This window comes from Acipenser ruthenus, chromosome 10, assembly GCF_902713425.1.
Source record: "Acipenser ruthenus chromosome 10, fAciRut3.2 maternal haplotype, whole genome shotgun sequence".
In the NCBI taxonomy this organism is placed as follows: domain Eukaryota; kingdom Metazoa; phylum Chordata; class Actinopteri; order Acipenseriformes; family Acipenseridae; genus Acipenser; species Acipenser ruthenus.
Genome location: NC_081198.1, coordinates 12,110,761 through 12,137,114, shown reverse-complemented (window position 1 = coordinate 12,137,114; position 26,354 = coordinate 12,110,761). Strand labels below are relative to the sequence as shown.

The following is a 26,354-nucleotide window of genomic DNA, read 5'->3' as shown; positions in this document are numbered from 1 at the left end:
ATAAATGGTAATAATGTAACAATATGTACTGTACAATGAGTGGAGAATGTTTCCCAATGTCTTGTTTAAACCAACAAATGGACAGTTGTTGACGTGAAAGTTTGCTGCAGGTGCACGTCGCTGCCGTGTGCTGGAGAGACACTGCATTCGAGGGGTTGCTTTAGTTCTTCATTTTAGATGCTCATTATGTCAAGCTTGAGGACTGATGTTCTAGACAGCCCTGCCATACCTTGCATTGACACTTTTGAAGCATCTCATCACAGCTTTTGAGCCTGTGCAGATTTCAATTGAAGGGGGTGGTTTTTTTCTTAATCTAAAGGCTCCTTTATTCCGTTAACAAAGTAACATTTCAATTGGCAAAAGACAGAGTTGCAACCGAGTGGGTACAGCTTGTTACAGTTTTACTTGTCAATTTTAATGTCAATCTCTTAGGATAATATATGTCTATAGCTATCTTAGCTGTGGGGTAATCCAAAATATTATCGTCAGTCTCACTTGCTGGTAACTGCTGGTACAGTATATATTTAGAAACTAGTCAGACACATAATAAACTAGCCTGGCTAGCTGTCTTACTGTCAACTGCAATTATTTTTCTTTTTTATTATTTTTAATGCACCAAGCCTGTCAGTTTTATTTTGCAGTAGCAAGACTCCCAGATCTGATGGCTCAGCAGAACTAAGGGAAAAAAAACAATTACTTCAGCATATTTGTATCAAAGTACAGTTACAGCAAGTGTTTGAAAAAGAAATATTGTGTCTTGTTGCGATTGTGACAATGTAAGATTGCACCGTATGTGTTACTGAAATGGGGTGTCCTAAATAGCTGTTCTATTAATTAGGCAGACGCGATAAAGTGTTCGCCCTAAAATATCTAAGGTTCTCAAGAACCTTGTGGCTTTTGGGAATTATACAGCACTCTCCCATGACAGTCGGGCAGTCCAGTGGGCCTAGTTTGTGTCCCAGGTACTGTCACAAGTGAAGGAGTGATCAAAAAAATAAAACAAACTGTATAAGGGCCAGAGGTCCTGTATACGGTCCTCTTTATGATTTACTGGTTCAGTGGACTCACTCCAGTCTCAGTAACAGACTAGGGTCCTAACCAAATCCCCTGAACACATTGCAGCAGTTCTCTCGGATATGCACTGTGTGATTGAATTTTAGATTCACTGGAGGGGCCATTTTGAAAAGAGCTTTGAAACAGACTAGTTGTAAGTGTAAGAAGTACATGTACATTTTTTAAACAGTTGTAGCAAAACGTGGGGACGTGTAACGCTATATTTTTCAGAACTCCACTACTTCTAAAATATTGACGGAAAGGCTGGTTGCCCTTTGGTTTTGAAGCTGTATATGACCGGATCAATTTTTCCAGTTTTTTCAACCACAGTATGAAACGGTCCTTGCCTGATGAATCTTTTGGTGTTCAAGCGCTCTCCCTGTGTCTGTGGCAATAAACATATTAAACTGCAGAAAAGCAGAACTTCTCTGAGCTTGGTTATAATTGGAGGGAAATGGATATGTCACCCGTGTGTCTGTCAAGCAGGTCTCCAGGGGCTCTACTACTGGTGTAATAAACAGCTTCCCATTAGGGTTGTGTCTGTATTTGCATTAGATTGCATGGGTTTGGTAGGAGAGGCTTCAGTTGTTGGTTATCTCCAGGAACTGACAAGATAAATCTAATATGCTTGGTTGGTTGTTTTAAATTGTCACCTTAAATTAAAATATGTAAAATGCTCAGTTGGTGTACTATTCTGTGAACGTTGAAAGTAAATTGCAATCCATTAGATATGATCTGGAAAAATAGCCTATAAGAACTTATTTTGGGAAAATCTTATTTCAAATAACACCATTCGAGATCTGTCTGTGGTCTGTCTGTGCATAGTTCATTGTAGTCTCCATTATCAGCACTGGGATTAAAAGAAAAACTGGCCAGTGGTAGTAGCATTTATTTACTGTAATGAAGCGACTAGAAGGAAATCCAGTTAAAAGAAGCAAGTCTTATTAAATCCATATGTTTTAATACACGCCCACCTAAATAAACTCCAGACGTGTTGCAAGTGGAAGTTTTAAAAAGCCATCATCACCCTTGAAAAACAGTACGAGGTCCCTAGAGATCAGATTTAAAATATTGAGCATTGTTGCCATGCTGTGACTATGTTACATATAGACACGCTATAGACCGTGCAGTGTACATCAATAGGCATAGCTTGAAAGAATTGAGTCTCGGGTGTATGAATGTGTTGTGCTTACTAGGGCTGACAAAATAACACCACAGCAAATTATTTCTGAATTATTTAGGGCTAAATGGCATCTCTTGTTGATGCAATTAATTGCTTGACTTCAGCATAGCATTTTCTGTATGCTTTATGGTGGATCTACATGTATGTCAATGTGTATATATATAATTAAGAATCTAAGGGCTTTCATTTTAGTCTGTTGATTGTCATACAGTAACTCAGTGAAGCCTCCTCTATAGCAGACCGATAGGGATGTCCTTCTGCACAGTAGCAGTCCATGTGTTTAGGTCACCAGTGGCTTCTTTCTATCCTCCCTTGAAGTGCCTGCATTGCAGTGTTTTTATTCCTGCTTGCTGACTGATGGCACATTAGAAACCTACTCTAGAGCCTGAAGTCCTGGATTTGTGTTTGAACCCCAAATCCCAAAGGTTTTCTTAGCGATGTGCATGCTTCTTTTTCCAGGACTGGAGCAGTGCTTCTTTGTATGCTTCTTTGTCACATTTAATGTTTTTTTGGGGACACCAACTTTATTTCATGTTGCAATTACACACACATTGTACAGTCACTGCTAATAAAGTGCAAGGCTACAAAAAAGTTTCCAGGTTAGTAAACTAGCATTCTAACTTTTTTCTCAATATGGGCAAAAATTGGATATTTGGTCATTGAAGTTCCCTACTGCACACAATGGTCATGACACTAATACTGTACATTAATATTTATTGTGTATATCTATCCTGTGCCTGTTTCTATACTTGCCAAAAACATTTTACTGAAGCAACAAACCTGAAACTGTGCAGCATTCCTGGTATGATTAAACATGTCCGGATCAGGGGTTTAGCTCTGGCCTCTGCCGCTCTAGGCTCAATTCAAATCCTATGGTGGGATTGGTGGGAACCTTTTTTGGTGTAATCCAAAATGGTTGAAAGTATAAAGGAATACGTGTAGGGATACAGAATGGCTGCAACATTGTTTTAGGGATAGTGGATATGATTATGTAACCTTGTTCTCTCATGTAGTACATATAGCTGTGATAACACATATATTTCCCATTGAAAAATGAAAGCTAAAAAATGTAAAAGGAAACTGCAATGTTGATGCTTCGTTGTATGTAGAGGCACCTTATTTCAAATAACACCATTCGAGATCTGTATCGAAAGCTTGAGTGAAGTCTGAAAGTTATCCAGTACTGTGAGTGGTGAGCAGCTCTGGCAGTGCTGAAGATCAGATTTGCAAGTGTCCCAGGAGAACCATGGAATGTGCTCTACGTACTGTATCCTGCTTGGAAGTGTTGGTTAATCTGAGTCACTGCAAAGCCTTTTTAGGCTGGGAAACACAACAGGTGAAGAACATCCATCATTATTTGGGAATGTATTGTATAGGTTTTAGTAGCTCTGTTTCATTCAGATTGAGGCGATCACAAACTGACTTTTTATTGGTGGGTCAGAATTGTGAAACCTTAAAGCACTTTGAGCCGGACAGAACCAGAGAATTGGACGCAACATACTGTACAGTATACTGCAGTATACCATAAGGCACATTTAATGTGTTTTTTGCAAAGCAAACAGGGACTGGTTGATACTGCAAGACAGGAAGAGCACAAGTCTATTGTTTGTTCATTTTAAGTCTTCTGATGAACCAAAGGGTGTGGCTTTAGGGTATGTTTGGCTAAATATTGTGTGAGCTTTTTAAATTGTAGTTGTAGTAACATTATTAATATTTATTTATTTAAAAAAAATACAAAAAGTTCAAATTTGCCTTTGACACTAGTGCAGCCCTGCACTATACTGTTAAGAAGATGCGAAGGGCGGTCAACATTCCTTAAGTTGCTGAATGCACATAAGCGCTGTTTATTCATTCAGTGTAGCTTGCCTGTTGGCACAGTGTACATGGATTGCCATTTCCTGCTGCTCTTGGGAAAACAATCCTGAACAGACTGATCAAAAGATGCCTGGAAGCGACACCGACATTAGGTAGATGCTGTCTGTTACACAGCACTCTGATGTGATTAAAAATACAATTTTATAGTGGCTTGTGTGAATAGAGTTCTCTTATTGGCTGAACACAATTCCAAGCAGTGGTTAGATAAATTTTTTTAAAATTGTTTTATATATATATATAATATATATATATGAATTTTTTTTTTTTTTTTTTTTTTTACTTTTTCTTTTATACATATTCCAGATTTTTTTTTTTTGGGGGGGGGGGTCAAATAAAAAAAAAAAAATACCCAAAATGAGGGTTACGATATTCTCATTTTCAGTAGCATGATTCTGAACTTCTGTTCCTTTTGACCCAGAGATCTATGCTTGGAGTCAGATATGCTGAAGACCATTTAACTTGCAATGCGTGCAGCACTCATTGGTTTCACAAAGAAAAAAACAGCACAAGAATGATCAGTGTCTTTTAAACAGTAACTTCTCAGGCCTGGAGTTGTACTGACAGCTGTGCAGAAATCAGTGGAAATACTTAGGGAACAAATCCAGGTTTTTCCAAGATCTAAACAAAAAGTCCTGTTATATAGATAAGCATAACTCAAAACATCTGTTTTCCCCCTTATAAACTACCACCTTGTTATATTTGCTTGCTCTGAGTGAAGTTTACAGTAGCATAAAGTATTATTTCCTTGTAGCCTCGAGCATGCATGTAAACGAACCCCAGCCCCACTAGAATAAGAACATTTGTACTATAATTGCTTGAGAAAATGCTGCGCTTGGTTTTGAGGCAATAGTTTTTTTGAGCAGTTACTTAGAGTTACTGTAGAAAAGCATTGTTTGCATATTGCTTTCACATTAACAGTGCAATTAAAAACAGCATGTTCTGTGTTTTATCGTCAGACTGAGTGCACTAGCTGAATGGGTTTCAAGACAGTGACTAATTAGGTTAAAATCTTTGAAGAAAAGTGGAAGAGTACATGCTGCAACAGGGACTGGACCTGGACATCCTGTAGCATTTGATAGACAAGAAAAGTCCCTTTTTTTTGTTTTTCTTTAACCTGCTTGTGTTTTCTTCATATTCTATACAGTACTGCGAAAGCAGATCATATCCGTGGAACTATTAATAGCCTTTTATTTGACTGAGATTTGAGCTGGTTTGTCAGTGAAGTTGTGCACAGGGGACTCATTTTAATGAAGAATGTACTAAATGGATGCCACTAAATCACATTTTAAATAAATAAATAAATAAATAAATAAATTAAAAAAAATACAAACTTGAACATGAAGGTTGAGCTTTAATGGCAAAAAATGTTCTTTCATTGTTAGCTTGTTGTACAGTGTAGTTGTTCCCTTATCAGATGAACAGTTACTTTGAGAACAGACAGGCCAGTGGTTTTGGTTGCACAGATGATGGCTTCTCCCTGTGTCTCCATGTGGCCCTGTGCCTGTGCACAGTGGTTGGGCTCAAGATAGATCGTTATTTTCATCCTCTCTGGCAGAAAGGCAGTTTTTGCTGAACACTTGCAGGGCTCCCATAATTTTGGGGCTTCTGTTTGGGGGAAAAACAGCCCTGAAACTATAATATAAAATCATTATCCTACCCTTATAAACTGGTAATTCATTATTCAAAGCCTATTTTAAGAACAACTTATTTTTTGAAACTGGGGACTCTTAGTGGCCTAAATACATCCAAACCCCCTTCACCTTTTGACTGCAGCGTGTGAAGAATTGCTGCATTCTTTGTGCTATGGTATGCACCCTGTCACTGCTGCAGGTGTAATAAACTGGCTATTTTGGGTAAATGTTAATTAAGTCATAAAACAAAAACAGGCACCTGGTGTACTGACAAGCCGTGTGCAATGTCTGTTTTGCTGTGTCTCTTAAAATGATTTTTTTTTTTTAGTTTCTTTTGTCATTGATAATACTGAACTAAAAATACAAATGACATGTTGGAGACACAGGGGTATTAATAAACATTGCTCACTAGAATATTTGTAGCATGGTTAATGTGTGTGGTTTTAACTGTTTATTTTTTATTATTATTTGGATAAGACAACAGTGCTTTGTGTTTTAGCTTTGTTACAGTGTACGAATTAGGTCTCTTTTAATGTATCTGTTCTTATCGCACAAATACCCTGACTTGCAGTAAATTACCTAGACCTATATAAGGTAGATTTCAATCCCTCCCTATGCAATGCAAAATGTTAACACAGAGGTTTAGTCCAGCCAGAACAACTGCAGCCATATAAAGGCAAGTCCAGGTCTGTTTCATTGTATGAGGAGGGTGGAGGGGCCCGGGGGTTGGGAGCTTTGCTTGTTTACAAAAAAAAAAAATACAACTTTATTGCAAAGAAATAAATGTATATTAGCTTTTAAGTAGGTATAAGAATATACCAAGGGCCCAATTCAGTTAACTTTTGTCAGAATTGAAGGGTACAAAAATATTTTGTCAGTTGTAGGGACAGTAAAAAATAAATATTATAGCCTGTGTAACTCTGTGACTATAGATATTAGATCAAACTTGTGTGATCTATTATCTAATATCTTAGATATTCAGTGGTGTTGGTTAAGCATATTTGAGATATGCTGTATTTCACTTGAACAGAAGCTGACACAAGTCATTTCACATTTATAAAGTAGTTTAATGCATTCTTTCCCGGTCAACCCTCCCATCTGTGGAAGACTCTTCCTGACCTGTACAGTTATTGCATTAGACAACACAAAATAAATAATGTATTTTGCGTCATGGAATACAACAGCATGAAGATTGATCTACTTCAGTAGTACAGTACAGTAATATTCAGTGGGATTTGCAGTGACTCAAATAAAGGAATTTTACTGTTCATGTGTCCTTGTTGTACAAACACATTTCCAAACAAAAGAGCATACAAAAGTTAACACTACATACTCTGACATTGAAGTATTCTCTCATTCTCTGGGCAATCCTACTCGGAAGAAAGGGTATAGAATTTAACACAATGCATTGAATTAGGTATCCTGGGTAGTCTCGCTGTAGTAACTTGCTGAAAGGGCTAAATTATTAATACTATGCTACAGTCATTTCCTCATAAAAGATGCAATACTTAATATTATGAATGCTGTACCTGGTATAATACGTGGTTGCTATATAAACTAGTAGAGTGTCACTTAACTGGATCATATTATCAGAGTATTCTGTGGTATTTTCTGTGGTTAAGAGGATCATAAACCAGTGTAATGTATTGAATGCCTACGGTTTCTCTATTCAATGCCACGCTTGTATTCTGCAACAGTGCACACAAAGTACTGACTTTAGAAGCACCACAGAAAGCTTCAGATAGCTGTCATCAGTATGCACCTCTCGTGCTGGTAAAATGAATAAGGTTGTTCCAGTTTATGAAGATGAAGTCTATATGAAATGGTACAGTTCAAAGCAGTTGTCTTGATGTGATGTCTTTCTATTTTAAGCACAGGTAGTAATGCAAGATTGAAATGTGGTGCCCTCTGCAATATTAATTCAGAAAGGGAAAGCCACATACCTACCCTCCCCTGCTGAAGGGAACAATGACAGCCTCGCCTGTTCTGCACCCACAGTGCAACTGCTGAGTTTCCATGGTTACAGTACCTGCTGCTCAGGCAAGAAGGAAGACTCATGTTTAGAATAATGATAAAATTCTGTACAGTAGCCATGAAATGATAATTATGACAATGACATTTATATGTAGATTAAGTTAAATATTCATCATTTATATGTTCCCCCATAGCACAAATATCGTAACATCACTAATGTGTATCACATGATACTGTTTCATGTAAGCTGGTCAAACTATATGAATGTTTAATGGGCCGTTTGCCCTGGTACAGTGAATACCTTATTCAGTTCTAGTATAAGAAATGGAATTAAAATGTTGAGAATTTTTTTAAACAAAACCTACAGCAGCAGTATATAGTTACACATGTAAGCAACACCAAAATGACTGGAAATAGTCAGGTGACTTCTTGCTTATACACTATGTTGTGAGCAGGAATAAAAACAAGCGTCACATGCCTCCAGGGTCCTGGCATGTCTGGAATGCTGCTCACAGTGTGAGACACTCCCATCCTCCTCTCTAAACAAACAAGGAGAACTGTTTGTACAGAGCGCCGGTCCCTGTGCTCTGAAAATACCAGCGTCTTCATTCAGGAAGCCAGCTCCTCGTCAAACTGCAACAGGACAGAACAGATGGAACTTTATTGTGTCTGTCCTGCTGCCGTGATGGGGTCTGCATGTCATTAGAATGCTGACTGTCTGCAACAGGTCTTTCTTTAATGGTGTATCCCGGATAGAGAAATACAGCTAAACACCAACTCAGAACAATGTTTTTTTTTTTTTTTTTTTTTCCCCTGGATATAGTTAAGCCTGAACAGGCTTTCTTCAAATAAGTCAAAAGTACATTTTCTGAGATGATTAAAACTAATTTAATGATATAAAACTTACAACTGTAAGCTTGAGTTGCAGGAAGAAAATGTATCTGAATATGTTTTTGCTAGTTTTAAAAACATTACATTTTTGTGCCTTGCTTCATAATGTGTTTATTTTTCATTTTAAAAATGACCTTGTTGTGGATCTAATAAGTGAGTGACTATTAATACTTTAATCTGAATATTTAATTGAATTCTTACCCAGAAAACTGTACTGCGAACTTGATTAATTACTACTGTTGAGCATTCCGCTCACCACTGCAGGAATAATTGAAGCCCATGCAATGGAGTGCAGAGTTTTAAATTCAGATTTACTCTGCTTTTGCTCCAGTTTGTACCTCATAAACAAGACATTGACTGACTGTTACACTCTGTCGTAATTTTATAAAATAAAATAATCTCTGTGGTTCTGTTGGGTCATTCTATGGTACAGTATGTCCTGACAAAGAGCTGCTCACCTACCAATGTTCTCTCCGGTATTTTTAGAATGAAAGGAGTGCCTAAATAGACACTACTTTGTATAATACATTGCGAGCTAAATACAAATGCTCATCTTAAAGCTAAAATATGTAGTTTCTACAATATAACATATACGTTTAGCATAATCTGTTAATTAAAACTACCTGTAAAGAATCAACTGCAAAAAAAAAGGTGGGTCTTCCATGTTGTGTAAGTAAGCTTAGCGAGGCTTTCCAGTTAGTGAATACCAATCATTTTTTCAAAAGCACCAGGCTTTGGAAAGTATTACCATGATGCTGCAGATTACATTCAATCCCTTGATTCACCGAAATATCCCAGTAATCTTCTTGCGCAATCAAATGAGCGGATTTAACTGTGAGGGAGGGGGGAAAAAGGAAAATGACTAAGTGAAAAAACCACGTCTAGGTTCTAAATATGCAATCTAAATGTAAAGCTGACCATATCAGTGTATAGTGTCCTACCATTTTAATCATTTAGATAATGATCCTATATTTTACATGGGTGGATTTATACCACAGTACTGTCCAGATGGAAAACCAATTTATCACAGAGAGCCCTATGGCACTTTTGAAGAAGACAGTTTTCTTTAAACTTTGAAGTTGACCGATTTCAATTTTAGGCATGGCATAGGACTGACTGACTGGGCAATCAAATTTTTATAGTACTGTGGCTACAAACTAGTGAATTATAATGTCCTGCGGTAAAGTTATTTCCAAAACGAAGAAAACAAGCTCCTTTGCCTTTTAAAACTCTTGCGCTCATAAATGCATGTAAATATCTGAATGGGAAACGTTTTATTTACTCTCCGTCCGTAAGTTAAATATGCCAAGATGAATCCGTATGAGAAATTATGGAACCCTGTGGTCTTTTTCTGACGGTGTCTTATATTTTTCAGCGAGAGGTGGATGAAGCAAGATGAAAGTGAGTCACATAAATGTCTTCATTCTTGCTACATCAGATATCCATGACAACACTGGAGTCATTTTTGGGAGGCAGTGTCCAGTCTTAGGTTGAAAATATGTGTTGAAAATTCAGGCAGTTGCTTAGTGTGAGGAAACCGTTGGAATTCAAATTAATGCTAATGAAAGAAATTGAGACAGTTTATTAAATTCCACTTTTAAGCATGCAGAAGCTTGTTATGAAATTAAGTTATTACATCGTGCTTTATATTTCCAAACAAAAGTTTTGCCTGTAACACACTAATCTGCTTTCCAGGGTGTATTCATCAGGCCTTTTTCGTAACATTCATATTCCCTCAGTAGACTTCTTCATAAGAGGGCATGTCATGACAGCTTTCTGTAATATAAATGTGTTCAGGTGTTGATCCTTCTTAACTGGCATCATAAGTTTAAGAAAACGAGTAAGAAACAACTTAATAATTCAATCAAGAAGGGGCAAATAAGGGATGTAACTGTACATGATCCCTTACGTATATTTAAATTGCACATGGTTTTATTATTATTAAGATTATTATTCTTTGTAATTTATGAAGACAAACAGTGCACATTAGTCTTTTATTGAATCAAGGCTTGGGTTGTTTAGTTGAAAGAAATGTCGAAACACTGCACTACTGTTGTTAGGAGATGATGAGATGAATATGGCTTTTCTTTACAGTGCTGTTCAGGGCAGGCAGGTTTTAACATTGCTTAATTATAGCACAACAAATGGGGGGGGGGGGGGTACAAATAAAACCTGAAAAAAATTAACATTCAAGTGTGTCTGGAGGACATAAAAGTCTAAACAGCTAATACTAAGTTACCTGTAAAGTGTTTCCCACATGTTATCAATGACGTTGACTTCACACCAGTGGAGCACATTTCATTCAGGGCGAATGTATTTCCTGTACAGTCAGGATTGAAGTACTTTGGTATTCAAATATAAAAAAATCATATTTTATTCAGTTGAACGGTTCCATGTTTAAACTTAACAGCCAGTCAGAAAATTAAGTACCATACATTATCCTTGCTTCTTTGTTAAATTTCTGTAATTTATAAACAGCTAGAAAACCAAAGGTACTTTGCTTTACTATGTATTAGGAGCACTAGCTTATGTTAGTAATGGTGATCTTAATAGACATAGAGGGGGTGTAGAAAACTGAGCAGCTTGACGGTGTTTCAAGAATAAATATTAAAAGCACAAAATGTACAAGATGGGCCTTGAAAGACAAGCACTGTGTGTGCCAAAAAACTGGATCACTCCAAATAAATTCAGCTGTAAGGATCAACTGAAAGAATCCAACGAACATGAGAGGGCTTAAAGCCTCATTGATGGTAAATGGCTGTTGTATGCAGAAAATGGATCTCTGTTTTTATGAGCTTATTTCATGTGTCCAGCTCCAGAGCTTTGTGTTAATTGCATTCGAGGCCAGGATTATGCCTGTCGTGTTGTATTGAGGAGGTATGCATGCTTATAAAGCTGCACTTGTTGGTGACTCAGTGGACACAGTTGTATCACTCTTTCTCTGCGTGGGTTTCAGTGGGTGGGTGTTGCTGCATTATCAATTATGTATTCACTGTGTTCCAAAAGCTTACTTCCAATAACCCTGGTTTTAACACCATTTGAACAGCACTTAAGCACTAATAACCACTGAAATGCCGTCAGTAATTCCTGCAGGTGACTCCACTTCATTTAGAGGTTTGTTAATACAGTGACACAGCTTCTGGTTGTACTGTGTCTGGTAAGCAGTGAAGACAGCAGCAGCTGTACTGTTGTGATATTGGAGTAAGTAATATACATCTTTTTATTTATCAACTGTACTATCCTACCCTGTCATTATTTTACATTAGTCTAACTATACTCCTAACTAGAAAAGGGATAAAATTATGCATTGACGCAGACAATGAATATTTGCCCATGCAACCTGCAGTTTTAATGTATTTTTTTTTGGTCCCGCAAGCTTCAGTTTATGTGCAGCCCAATGCTATAAAATGCTGTTTTCTGTGCAGCTATCCAAACAAAAACCAGAGCCTCTGTCTGTACAGTTATGCTTTAGATTACTCATCTATTGCAGGTGTCTGTGAGTAACAAACCAGCACATACAATGTCATGGTGTGGTTTACAGTGTTTAGAGTATATTTTAAAGACAGTTGTGTTTTTTTGCAGAGTGCTCACTTAGCCATGATTGACACTTTGATGATGGCTTACACAGTGGAGATGGTGAGTGTGGAGAAGGTGGTTGCTTGTGTTCAGAAGTATTCAGCCCTCACAGACACAGATCTGCCGTACGACACTGAGGATGCTGTCCTGAGCTGGATGAATAAGGTACGTAACGTTCTGGTATTAGGTACTTGCGGGGGAAGGTTACTAGGTGCTAGAGTCACTCTGTGCTTTTACTTTGGTTTTGGTGCGCCAATCATCTGTGTGTCATTGGTATACAAGAAAAGAATCTCCTTTATATTGAGAAAAAAATGTTTATTTCCTTTTCCATCAGAAAGACAATACATTTCACTTATTTACAAAAGTATGTGATCATTAACCATGCTGTGTATTTGGATCTGTGATGGGGTACAGACTGATTCTCACTCGAAACCATAGTTACACATACTTTCTTTTTTTGTTTGTTTTGTTTTTTTTAATAATTTTTTATTCTTTTGTGTCATTTGTTACAGAAATATGTAATATATATATATATATATATATATATATATATATATATATATATATATATATATATATATATATATATACAGACATGCTCAAATTTGTTGGTACCCCTCCACAAAAAACGAAGAATGCACAATTTTCTCTGAAATAACTTGAAACTGACAAAAGTAATTGGCATCCACCATTGTTTATTCCATATTTAATAGAAATCAGACTTTGCTTTTGATTTTTTATTCAACATAATATTGTAAATAAGAAAACAAATGAAAATGGCATGGACAAAAATGATGGGACCGCTAACCTAATATTTTGTTGCACAACCTTTAGAGGCAATCACTGCAATCAAACGTTTTCTGTAGCTCTCAATGAGACTTCTGCACCTGTTAACAGGTAGTTTGGCCCACTCTTCCTGAGCAAACTGCTCCAGCTGTCTCAGGTTTGATGGGTGCCTTCTCCAGACTGCAAGTTTCAGCTCTTTCCATAGATGTTCAATAGGATTCAGATCAGGACTCATAGAAGGCCACTTCAGAATAGTCCAATGTTTTGTTCTTATCCATTCTTGGGTGCTTTTAGCTGTGTGTTTTGGGCCATTATCCTGTTGGAGGACCCATGACCTGCGACTGAGACAGAGCTTTCTGACACTGGGCAGTACGTTTCGCTCCAGAATGCCTTGATAGTCTTGAGATTTCATTGTGCCCTGCACAGATTCAAGGCACCCTGTGCCAGGCGCAGCAAAGCAGCCCCAAAACATAACCAAGCCCCCTCCATGTTTCACTGTAGGTATGGTGTTCTTTTCTTTGAAAGCTTCATTTTTTCGTCTGTGAACATAGAGCTGATGTGACTTGCCAAAAAGCTCCAGTTTTGACTCATCTGTCCAAAGGACATTCTCCCAGAAGGATTGTGGCTTGTCAATATGCATTTTAGCAAATTCCAGTCTGGCTTTTTTATGTTTTTCTTTCAAAAGTGGAGTCCTCCTGGGTCTTCTTCCATGGAGCCCACTTTCGCTTAAAAAATAAGGGGTACCATAAAAGACAATGCCACATTCCATGGGACTCCATAGACACAAAGGGCTGAGTGAAGCCTGAGATACATCAAATAAGAGGACCCAGGGAGTGAGTAAGTCTCCTTAAGATCTTCCAAGTATTTGTGAGGAAGTGATAAAGGTAATATGGAGAACAGAAAGTTAATGCAACGTAGAACGTTCATTTTAATAATAGAAATTCTACCACGCAGCGTAAGTTGCAAAGGAGACCATCTTGCCAAATCGGCTTTTATTTTAATCAAGGAGCCTGTGAAATTGTCTTTGTGAATCTGTTGAAAGTTGGGGTGCACCTTGATGCCCAGATATATAAAACCTGAAATCTGCAGTTGAACAGGAATGCAAGAAGGGAGGGGGACGGTTTTAGCCGCGGAGTTCAGATGCATTAAAACAGACTTTGACCAGTTTATTTTGTACCCAGAGAGTGAACCAAATTCATCAAATAACTTCAGAACCTGCGGTATTGTTTTGGAGGTGTCGGAGAGAAAAAATAGAATGTCATCAACATAAAGAGATATGTGATGTTTAGATCCCTTTATGTCAATGGGGGCGATGCCAGGGTTTTGCCTAACAGCCTGTGCCAGGGGTTCCAAAGAAAGGGCAAACAATAGTGGAGAGAGCAGGCAACCTTGCCACGTGCCCTTCATAAAACCTGTCTGGTCATAAAGAATTAAATTACGTACGTATAGTTCTAATCTTTTGGTTAATACTTTTGCAAATAATTTTAAGTCCGAATTCAAGAGCGAAAGGGGCCTATAACTGGAGCATTTCAGTGGCTCTTTATCCTTTTTGAAAAGCAGAGAAATTAAAGCTGACTTCTGGTCTCTGTGAAACGAACCGGTTTGTAAAGAATAATTAATAGAATTTAAAATTAACAGGCCATCCATATCCCAGACTGTCAAAAGCAATTCAGGTGGAATGCTGTCTAACCCTGGAGATTTTCTCTTTTGTATGGAACAGGCTGCAGCTTTTAATTCCTCCAAAGTGAGAGGTGCATCTAATTGTTCATCTTGATCAGCTGATAGGCTAGGCCAATCCATTGAATTCAGAAATTTCTTAATCTTATTCAAATCAGTAGCAGTAGATTTGTAAAGTTGAGAGTAACATTTTTTTTAAACTTTATTAACTTGGGAGGGTTGCGAGAGCATTGTACCATTACAGTCCTTAATTGCATCAGTAGAAGCTAAACTTTCAGATTGTTTAAGAGCCTACTAGGCCTTCCAGCTTGTTCATAATATCACTGTCTTCATAAAATTCTGCTTTAGTCCTGGTCAAGTTTTTAAAATCCACTTTCAGAGCAGCAAGCTGTCTTGCTCTAGTTTCCAGAAACATTTTGCAACGTTTCCAACTGTGATATTTGAGCCTCTAATTGAGAAATCTGCTTATTGTGAGTTTTCTTTAAGTTTGATGCAAATGATGTGCAACTACCTCTGATAAAACACTTTGTGACTTGCCACAACGAATGTGGATTAATAGCAGGGTTGTGATTTATTTCTAAATAGTTTTTTAATCCATCGGATATATACTTTGAAGCAATTTTCGTTCTGAAGGTTAAAGGAGTTAAAGAGCGCCATCTCTTGGCAAGGGCTGTTCCAGACATAAACTTAAATTTAATATAAAACTGGAGCGTGATCTGAAATCAGTATTGGCAGTATGTCGGTAGAAATAATGTATTGCAAAATACTAGGGGAAATATAGAAATAATCAATATGATGGGACGATGGGAAAAAAAAGAAAAATCTTTGACGGATTTCTAATGCGCCATGCGTCCCATAGATTTGAGTCCTGTGTGAAGTTTTGGAATTTTTTTTAAACTATTAGGCGTGTCCAAACCGGAAGCATCCTGAAGTGTTTTTTAAGAAATCTTGTAATTGCAACCACAAAACTTGACAATCATTACCAGAATGAATTCTAACAGAAAGATTACAGTTCAAGACTAGCCGAGGACAAAAATTGGGTTTACACTGTGTGCCAGTTTATGAACATGGTGCATGTTTGGAGTTAAGGTATTAGTGGTGCGATCGTGGACACCTTGAATTGTTGAGCGTGCCTTAACAGGCAGCCAATTAGGGTTAAATACAGTAATGAGTTTTAAATGTGTTGGTCTTGAATTTCAAAGAGGCATGCAACAAGCCCACAGAGAATCCGATGGCACATTATGTCTTTGATAATCAAGGTCTTTGAGTCTGGGTTATAATTAAAGTTTATTTTAAATGCCAGGATGTAATCATACCTGGATTGCATTGATTGCAGACACTTGAATAAAATATCTGGAGTCGTTTCAAGAATTTAAATTGTGTGTTTTGAAACAAAAATAAAATAAAAATAATAATGAATGTATAAATATAATGGCATAAAATTAGAATTGAAGTTGTTAGATCTTCTAAATTGTTTTCTAAGATCCTTTCTCTGCAGTACACTGTGCAAAGTGGATAACTAATGTAGCTGTCGTGCTCGGCTAATAGACTGTGCTTGTCTGAATCATGCTGGCATATAACACTAAAGTCCATGAAACTAAATACAGAGTATCGATTTTACTGTCATTCAAATGCTGATTTACATTGTAAATCGTGTCATCTTTTTTGTTTCATGCAAAGAATATATATTAAATATGCTGTAGTGATTTAAAAAAAAATGTAGACTAAGCTACATTGTAATAATATTACTGTACTAAAAAGTATATTTTCTTTTCAAATTTAGTTTTGGCCTCTTGTGAGCTTGGTGCAATTGTAAAGCATGCAATACTGCCAAGGTATACTGTAGGAAACCAAGGTTGCGCGAACATGCTTATGGAGTGTCTGTTTTGACTTAAACTGGCAGATATTATTACAGATACTTTTTACTGTAAAGCATGCATATTCACATATTACTGTGTGTATATCTGTATTTTTTTGTATACAACTGTAAGTCGCCCTGTGTAAGGGCGTCTGCTAATAATAATAATAATAAGAAGAAGAAGAAGAATTATTATTATTATTATTATTATTATTATTATTATTATTATTATTTAGCATTTTAAGTTGCACTGTAAAATAATAATAATAATAATAATAATAATAATAATAATAACTGTAAAGACTTTCTTATCCTAAAAAGCCTTTGTAATATGTGTGTGTGTTTTTTTTTTAGGTTAACGAGCACTTGAAAGATATAATTATGCAGGAGCAGAAGCTGAGAGTATCTCGATGTTCAGACACTACTGGTGGTCCAACGGTGAGCAGACTTCATTTGAAACGAGTTCCTAACAGCCTTTTAACATTAAATTAATGAGCATCATTACCCTGTTACCCCGATTTATAAGAAACCTGTGTATTTGTTGAAGTAGGTAACATCTGACTGAAATGCGATAGCATACAATAAATGAGCATCTCTTCTGAATATTATTTTTGGGGTAGGCTTAATGTTAAGTGAGGTACAGGGAAGTTTTAGTTCCAACCAGGCCATTAAAAAGTATTGCTAAGCCTTATGCGCCCAGAAAAATGACCATGAACTGAACTGGCAGTGAGTGCTGTGTTCACATACTGTACAGTAGAAACCAATAAACAGAGCTCAATTGAAATAAAATACAGACTGTTATGAACCTAAGTTAGTCACTTCAGGATTGGCACAACTGTTGTCACTGTTTTACCTTTCACCTTTCCTTGTGAGCCAGTTGTGTGTTAGACGCAGCTAAACCAGGCTAGCTTTGGCACTGGCAGTCCTGATACCATGGAAACAAAAACATTTGTAAAGTTTGCCTGAACTAACATGTCACTGTGGTATTACAACCCTCACTACCTGGCTTCACACTGCAGCAGTCTGTTTTGAAACAACACAGACAAAACAGAAATTCTAAGTAAACTCCTATTCTCACCGAAAGATTTTATGATCATAGTTTGTCTTGTAGACAGAATTAAATGATAATGGATACCAAAGCCAAGGTTATCAGAAAGATACAGTAGTTAAAGATGCCAATAACCTTGGCCAATGTTTTGGTTGAATAGTGCCTTACTAAATGTGCATACACTTTCTACGGAGATGGGCTATAGTGTTCAACTTTTTGATCATTATCAATATACAGATAAAAACCATTGTGTGGATCTACTATCTTCACTGTTCACAAGATCTGATTTTGTATAGTTGTAATGCAATTGCTTCTTTAAAAAAAAAAAAAAAAAATCCTCCCAGTGGCAGAAAAGTTGTAATGCAGATAAATGTAGAATTTGCATGAGCCGTTGAGGTTTGCTTTCCTCTGAATTTATGATAAGCAGTGTACAGCAGAGAGCAAAACATGTTTCCATAACGGTGTGATGTTATTGCTGGTATGAGATTGTTGAGAATGTTGCTGCTGATAACGTCTAGACAGCGGATACAGCAGAGCTGCAGTGTGAGCAGATGAACTAATCCCTCTCCTGTTGTGGTTCATTCCATCCACCTCAATGAGGTCATCACACAGTAAAAACACAATTAGTACTGATTCACTGCAATATTATGTTTCTTCTATACAGCAGAAAAACTTAAACTCTCCATAGGTTCCAACCAGATGCATCAAAGGGATCTACTGTATTTTACACAATAGCGTTGGTTGCTGAAGGGAAGGTAATCTACAATAGTTGTTTTAGAGCGAAGATGATCCAGAATCTTGGCTCAACAGCAAACTTTGTGAGCGCTTGGCAATAAACGTACTACATGTGACGTCTCCTCGTGTGAAAGAGATAGGATCACTTAAGAGTTCATCTGTTATATTTTTAAGCCCTGAGATGTATGTGTTATTAGTTTCCAGGAGTAATGGTAATATCCAAGGGCATGTTTGCTTTAGAAGAACAACATGTAGTATAGCTGAAAGGAGTAGCGGCAACAAGAACAGAAGTCACTTTGTTTACTCCTCTGATAGTGTATATGTAACGTGTGTCAGACCAGCTGCTTAGTTCAGTGGCTAGTTGGGAGAAAAAAAAGGTATGTGTTACTGCTTCCCTTCCAGGCCATTGCTGTTCATGAGCGTGATGCTAATCTGATCCGTCACACGGCAGAAACGCTACTGCTTGCTTCACTGAAGCTGGCTTTCCAGTGTTGGCCTCTAAGTATTAAAGGACAATAACATTGACAAGAGCAAAAGGGTAAAGTTTCCACAGCCTTATACTGTGAAGTGACCACAATTCACCATTCACTTCCCCACTGAAAGAATGTTTCACTTGGTCTGAACACACCTACCTGGCAGCGAGGGGTTTAGCAGTAAAATTCTCCTGACCTTGCTTGTAATCTGCAAGGAGAACATTTCAGATCTTCCCTTCTTTGGATAGCCTATGGTACTGCCAAACCCAAAAGCCATACTGGTCATTTATAGCAGCCTATACATATTAGGCAATAGCAACTAATCCATCAGTTACACCTATCATCTCACTTACGTGATTTCTGACCACGCCTGGCTGTAATTGAAGCATTGAACATCAAGGTGATCATTATGATGATGTAATAGAACACCAGAGCCCACCCCCATCCAGTTATTTCCCCTCTCAGGTGCGCATCACTTGACCAGTTCTGTGAGCGTCCTTTTGTGGGCTCGGATGAAGGCTGTTAGCACTGCCCTGCAGGTCCAGCATGCCTAACAACAGAACATTAAAATAACATAACAACCAATCACAGAACACTCACACACACACACAGACAGAACATGCAGTCCAGTGGCCACACTCCCCTGCTCGCGCCACAGTACTGACTGAGCTCTCAGCTGTCAGTCCCGCATGCAGCAACACAACCAGACGCTCACTGTTAAAATATCTTGTCTTAGGGGCTCCCGAGTGGCACATCCAGTAAAAGCACTCGCTAGAGTGCAGTGTGCGCTCTATATCCTGGACGTCGCCGGTTCGAGTCCAGGCTATTCCACAGCCGACCGTGGACGGGAGCTCCGAGGGGGCGGCGCTTAATTGGCCGAGCGTCGTCCGGGGGGAGGGAGGGTTAGGTCAGCCAGGGTGTCCTCGGCTCACCGCGCACCAGCGACCCCTGTAGTCTGGCCGGGCGCCTGCGGGCTTGCCTGTAAGCTGCCCAGAGCTGCATTGTCCTCCGACGCTGTAGCTCTGAGGCGGCTGCACGGTGAGTCTGCAGAGTGTAAAGAAGCGGGCGGCTGACGGCACACGCTTCGGAGGACAGCGTGTGTTCATCTTAACCCCTCCCGAGTCAGCGCAGGGGTGGTAGCGGTGAGCTGAGCCTAAAAATAATTGGGCATTTCAAAGTAGGGAGAAAATAATAATAATAAAAAAACTGATTGGCAACGACTAAATTTAAAAAAAATAAAAATAAAATATCTTGTCTTTTAACCCAGTGGGTAAATGCTATATTGCCCAAATTAAAAGTGGGTAAACGCCGTTTACCTGCATATACCCTCGGCTACACCACTGTTTTACAGTATATTATGTCTTTACATACAAATTTTATATTTGTATGTTGTTCCATTTTGTACTCCACATTTATTAGATATAATGTAAATTAATTTTGTGTGTAAATGTCAAGGGACCTTTTGAACTACATTGAGTCAACTGGAAAATTAGATTAGTGTGTCATGTCTAAACTTGTTGTTTTGTCAGCAGAGCTAGACAAAGTGAAGTGTATATAATGCCACTTCTAACTGCTTGATAGAAATGCACCTGACACATTTTCCATTAAGATACTAGCCCTGTGTGGCGCCAAACTTTAGAGGCTACTATGAAGTGTGGTTTTGTACCTAGCTAGTATTCAATTTTACAAATGTTGCATGTAACACAATTATAATAATCTGCTTATGAAAGAGGTTTGTGAACATGCACGTATTAATATTGATTCCATTGCTTTTTTGGACACAGAAATGGAAAATTGACTGCAGTCATGCTTGTCTGTAAAGAATTGAACTTCACAAGGGTTCGCTGGCATGCATGTGCATGATAACATTATACTTTTGCTGCATTGTTGAAAAATTTGCTGCTTAAAGTTTAAAAGATTAAAAAGAACTTGAGTTCCCTATGCAGGCTGGGGACCAACTGTTTCAGCTCACTGTTCCACTGCATCTCAAATCAAGACAGAGGTCCTTTGTGTTGATGTGGAATTCCTTCAGGACAGGGCTAACTTGGTTTGTTTCTTCATATTTAGATCTCTGATAATAACCCTTGCCCTTCTTCGGGAATAGTACCATAGCTGGCTAGTATCCTGTACTGATAAGGTGTAAAATATGAATAGAACCTACATCATTTTGCTGACCTTAAATTGGAAGGTGTTGTCATTGCTTAAAGATGCGGAAGCTATGGACAGCAGCACTGCATTTGTTTGTTGGGCACTGCTGTTATCCCCATTGGAAAAGAGGCACCCTGCATGGAGTCTAAAATATTAAGCTGTGTAGAAATATCCAAGAAGGAAAGCTTGTGGCTTTTTTATATTACAAAGGATTGGTTGGAAAATAAATTATGATGTTGATTAAAAAAAAAAAAAAAAAAACATCATAATGTGTCTTGCTTGGCAGAAGCTTTGCAAGCTAATGTCATCACTTGTGCAGAATTTTCTGACAATCGTTTTTCATTTTTCTTTCTGTCATCCTTTCTTTTCTGCTGCTTTATTTGCTGCTGAAGTCTCCAACCAAATGGTATTGGAAACTGGTTCCTGTAAGTTGGCCTTACAGCTTCTACTTGTTTCACTGTTTTCTTCATTTGTGGGGGTTGTGCATGGATGTCCGCTGTGGGTACATTGCATTAAACTAAACACAGTGTCCTGTGTGGCAAACAACACTACAGGCATCCTGTTTGGTTTAAGCCTACCATATTCTGCCTTGTTCTAATGCTTTCAATAGTAAATCTCAAATATATGGCAAGTCATTTACATTGTTTATTGTGCAAGGGCAGCTAGCTTGGCATGGATAATATACAGCATTATATTTTCCATCAATACTTAAAATATAGAGACATTTCTCAAACAGACCTGAAACACATACTTAGTACAGTTGAGTACGTTGAAATCTCAATTCACCAGTCACTAAATTAATGTATTCAAACTTGTATTGAAAACAGAGCATCTGTTATGTGACTGGCTGGTAAAAGCAGGTGGCCACTTCATTTATTAGGTGGAGGCTTTACTGTATGGTATATATTACACATTGTACAGCAAAAGTACACTGTGTAGAAGTGTTTTATTTTCTATTATAAAATATATTTAGCAACTATTTGAAGTTTACAAATATTGGTACTGTTTTATTAGTTGCACACTGCTGCATGTATTAGCTGTGCAGTGAGCGGGCCGCTGGATGGAATGTGCTTATTTGTTTTTTTAATAAACTTTTTGGTTCAGGCCCGCTACAGGAAGGAACAGGCACTCACAAGGCAAATGCCTTGTATACCCTCTGTGGAGAACTTATTGAAAGACAGTACTGACGGTGGAGCTCTTGCTGCGTTGATCCATTTCTACTGTCCTGAAACTGTCAAGCTGCAAGGTAGTACAGCTGTTTTTATAAAGAGGACTTCTTTCTCTCATAAATTCCTGACTTTATGGGGTACCATTGTTAAAGACAGCTTTTAACTACAAAAAGCCCTTTGAATTGTCTCGAGTGTTCTGTCTCCATTTATTTTGTAAGTATCCTTACTGGGATGCTATGCTAAGAACACTTGTGGCTGCATAAGGGGCAAGTCAATGTTAATTATCTTTGTTTTCCTCAGGTGTTACTCCACATTATGTATTTTTATAAAATTTTTTACTGTAAGGCAAGAGGCCAATCAAAAATCCCAAATCCCAAGAAGGCCAGTATGGGTTACAGTTCTATCTGTGACAGACACTGAAGTAAATGCACATTAAGAAATGCCTCTGAAAAGCTTGTTTTCTTCTATATTAAGGATTTTACAGTGCTAATAAAGACAGTGCTGTTGGAACTGAATGGAACAGCATGTAGCCTTGAGTGCTGGCTCCTTAGTGGGAGGCAGGCAAAACTGTTCTGCTGTGATGATTTATCGAAGACAAACTTGCTATAGCCTGTCACTCTTTTGTCTCCAAAGTAATTATTTCAAAACCATGATAGCTACAATATCATACATTTATTTATATATAAGGCATAATACAACAGTAGTGACGTCAAAAAGTGATAATTCCTCTAGAGGAAAATATACTTGAACTTTGACCCATTCGACTCCTCGAGACCATCACTTTCAATTCAAACACAAAATGTCTTGTTTTCAGTCACTCGACAACACCCACAGTACAGAAATGTTCATTAATGATCAACAAAATGAGAATATGTTTTAAAAAAAAAAAGATCTGAAGCTAATACATTCGAATCTTTGAGAAACTGGAGAGGAACAGGAAATTAAAACATCCAAATAAAGCTGAAGCACTAACGGATAATGACATAGAACGTCTGTACAGCACTGAAACACTACATATAGCCTGAAGCCTGTAATAACATCCCAGTCCATCTCTTGACTTTTATTCAGATATATGCCTGAAGGAAACCATGTCATTGGCAGACAGCTTGTATAATCTTCAGCTGATTCAGGAGTTTTGCCAGGAGAGCCTGAATGGATGCTGCCACTTTGCACTGGAAGACATGGTCTACGCCTCCTCCTCAATAAAGGTAGGCCCAGTTTTAAGTCTATTTTTGAGTTATTTTAGACACAAGGCAACATTTGTAACACCTTCATCAACACAGTTTAAAACTATCATCGCATCTTCTAACTACATATATAACATAAAGATGTTTATGTTAAGCATTGTCTGTGATTATTCAAATGTTAACCCTGAGAGTCGATCTATCCTGATTGCCACTATAGCAGGACCCAGGAGCACTCTGTTTTATGGCACCTATAAACATGCAGATATTTCATACAACACTATAGATAAGCAGTTGCAACCTGGTACTTTGCTGTAGGTCTGATGTTCTGATTGTAGCTAGACCATTGGAGTAAGTTTGAACTAGAACACATGCAGTGACTGGGTATCAGAAAGCAACGGGAACAGTGGGGCAGTGATAATATAGTTAGAGCTAATAAAAAATTAAAGAAAATGGATACCACTCTTTTTGATCCTGATTAACTTAGCATTAACTAATTAACGGAACAAGCCAGGGCCGAGTCCATAAGACTTTTCAAAGCTGCTTTGAGTGTTATGCTCATCAGACTTCCTTCTTTTGAATTACCGCAGTGTCTGTAAAATGATGAAACAAAGGTAGCCACATCAGAAGCATACTTCACTCTTGCAGACAGCTTTGTGCACAGCAGTCTAAACTATATCATTAGTAAAGAGTGTTTGAGGCAGGTTTACAACAAATCATCTTCTGCAAGGATATTAATGGTCTGATTTTTTAGGCTGGTTGGTCAATTGCTATTAATGCTATGTAATTAGATGAATTTTTCATCAGTGCAATGTGTTGTTTTTTTATTGATGTGTGATGAATTATTTAAGATGAGTTGTAAATCCTGAACAGATAGTAATTGATTTAGTATTATGTGGTATTTCTGACCTGTTAGGATTAATTTTCAGTAGTAAACTCAGCAGGGGAATCTGTAATCAGAAATGACTGCAGGTTTTGTCTTGCTAAGAGTATTGTCAAGTTTAGACATGTACTGTAATTTATAAGCACTTCTTGAGATTGATTTATGTTTTGTACAATAACCTTCTTGGTGAGTAAGTCATTTAATATAATATGGTGCATCATAGAAAGTAACTATTATTCTTAAGAGACAGGTTTTCTGATGGGTTGTGAGTCAGGGACAATTGGAAAGGGGGCTGGTTGAGGGGGTGGGAGGTTGTCTACTTTGTAACTGAGGGACAATAAAAAACTGTTCAGCCCTTGAACCTGGTAGTCACTAGCATGGTTCTGGCTATCTAAAATTAAAAAATGACAAAAACAAGCAGGCTTTGATCTAATTAAATTGCATTGCAGTGAAAGTAATGTTATATTGGCTCCTTATGCACCAAGTGATATTTTGGGGTGAAGTATAAACTTCAATAATTCTATAATTCATTTGTAGAATATGAAGCCAGATTCTTCAGTCAGCCAGCTTGTCTGTAATGCAGCCTTGTTTGAACACTCAAACCCTGGGACTGCCGTCTGTTGCGATGGAAATGAAGAGTTGGCTTTGCTGTTGCTTCTTCTTTTGACACACTAGTTATTGCACAGAAGCTGAGCAGGCTACGTGAGGAGGGTTGTTGAATTACTTTACAACATTGCACTCTTTCTAGCACTCTCTGCACACAAGACCAGTGCAAGTGAGTTAAAACCAGTCTCCTAGCTTCCCTTCAGCTTGCACAAGTTCAGCTGATCCAGCTCTTTGAACCATATTGGTTACCCACATGATACCTTATAATAGCAAATACAAAGTACATGTTTAGCATGCAATGCGCTTGAGTTAATTAGTCAGTAAGATAGTTAACTTGACTCGGAATATTATATTTCTCAATTTTGTCTGTGAACTTTATTAATTATCATGGAGCATGTTCATAAGTATTGAAAGTTGCTTAGATATACTAAGAATTTGCACTAGTTGTGCACTGTTTTTATTTCTAAAATGAAAAACAAATTGTTATAATGTTCTTCAGATATAAAACAAATCACTTTTTTGGTACGAATAACACTGAATACTTTGCACAGACTTTGCATTAGAGTAAGTAAACCCTGACCCTTAATCTACTGAAAAACTAAGACTGAATGATAAAGATTTTTTTAAAGCCTGGTGTTCTGCAGTATTTGTTGTCTTTACTTCTTTAATGATTGACATCGGCAGCAACAGCAGGACCAGTGTCTCTGCTTGTTCATTCTTTCCTAAAAAGAAATCCCAGGAGGTGATGTGCACATCTGTGGCTCTACTCCCTCTGCAGACAACAGGAACTGGAGGGAACCATGCACTCCTCTCTTAACCTTGACCCAAATTTAATAAAGTCGCCTTGTGAGATTACATTCTGCTCATTTTCTATAAAGGGGGCGCACTATACTATCACTTTGTTTTCTAGTAGAAATGTGTTCTGTGTGTTTAGTGTGGTCAGCTTGCAGTCTCTATTGACAAAAAAATAAATCCATAATGTGGTGTCAGTTGTCATGGTTCCACAGCCAGGATGGCAGGAGAAATTTGTGTCTGGTTTGCAAATTTCAAGACAGCCATCTTATGTTAAATAGATTGTGTATGTATGTGTGTGTGTGTGCGCGCATGTGTGTGCATTTTTAGCTGATCACCTAAAAATCTCTATTCTACTGCTGCAAGGATTAATCCAGTAAATTGGTTATTGCATCTTTTTTTTATGTATTGTATCATTTTCACCAGGGTAGAACGGGGTTGACACACATGCATGAACATAGGAAAATGGAAAATGGAGAGTAGTGCAAAAATTCGATTGGTTCTGCTGTATCTAAATCATTGCTAATTTTTTCTTCATGATCTCTCTCTCTCTCTCTCTCTCTCTCTCTCTCTCTCTCTCTCTCTCTCTCTCTCTCTCTCTCTCTCTCTCTCTCTCTCTCTCTCTCTCTCTCTCTCTCTCTCTCTCTCTCTCTCTCTCTCTCTCTCTCTCTCTCTCTCTCTCTCTCTCTCTCTCTCTCTCTCTCATACACATAGGTTAAACAACTATCGAAATACAGCCAGAACTGCTGAGGTGTGCACATTGTGTGGATCTATATGGACATGTTTCGGCTTTCATTTATCTTAATTAGTGG

General features: G+C 37.8%; 1 protein-coding gene across 8 annotated transcripts in view; it reads left to right on the top strand.

Moving 5' to 3' along the window:
• The window catches only part of LOC117408630 (calmodulin-regulated spectrin-associated protein 2-like), a 45,562-nt gene that overhangs the window by 7,394 nt on the left and 11,814 nt on the right, over positions 1-26,354 (top strand). For 6 of the 8 annotated variants that reach the window (XM_034013815.3, XM_034013855.3, XM_034013829.3 and 3 more), the window contains exons 3-7: positions 12,190-12,348; positions 16,859-16,942; positions 21,301-21,333; positions 22,013-22,154; positions 23,146-23,285. In XM_034013815.3, the coding sequence (XP_033869706.3) occupies positions 12,190-12,348; positions 16,859-16,942; positions 21,301-21,333; positions 22,013-22,154; positions 23,146-23,285 (558 nt within the window). The remainder of the gene's footprint in view (positions 1-12,189; positions 12,349-16,858; positions 16,943-21,300; positions 21,334-22,012; positions 22,155-23,145; positions 23,286-26,354) is intronic. The other 2 variants (XM_034013863.3, XM_034013837.3) reach the window with 1 other exon arrangement.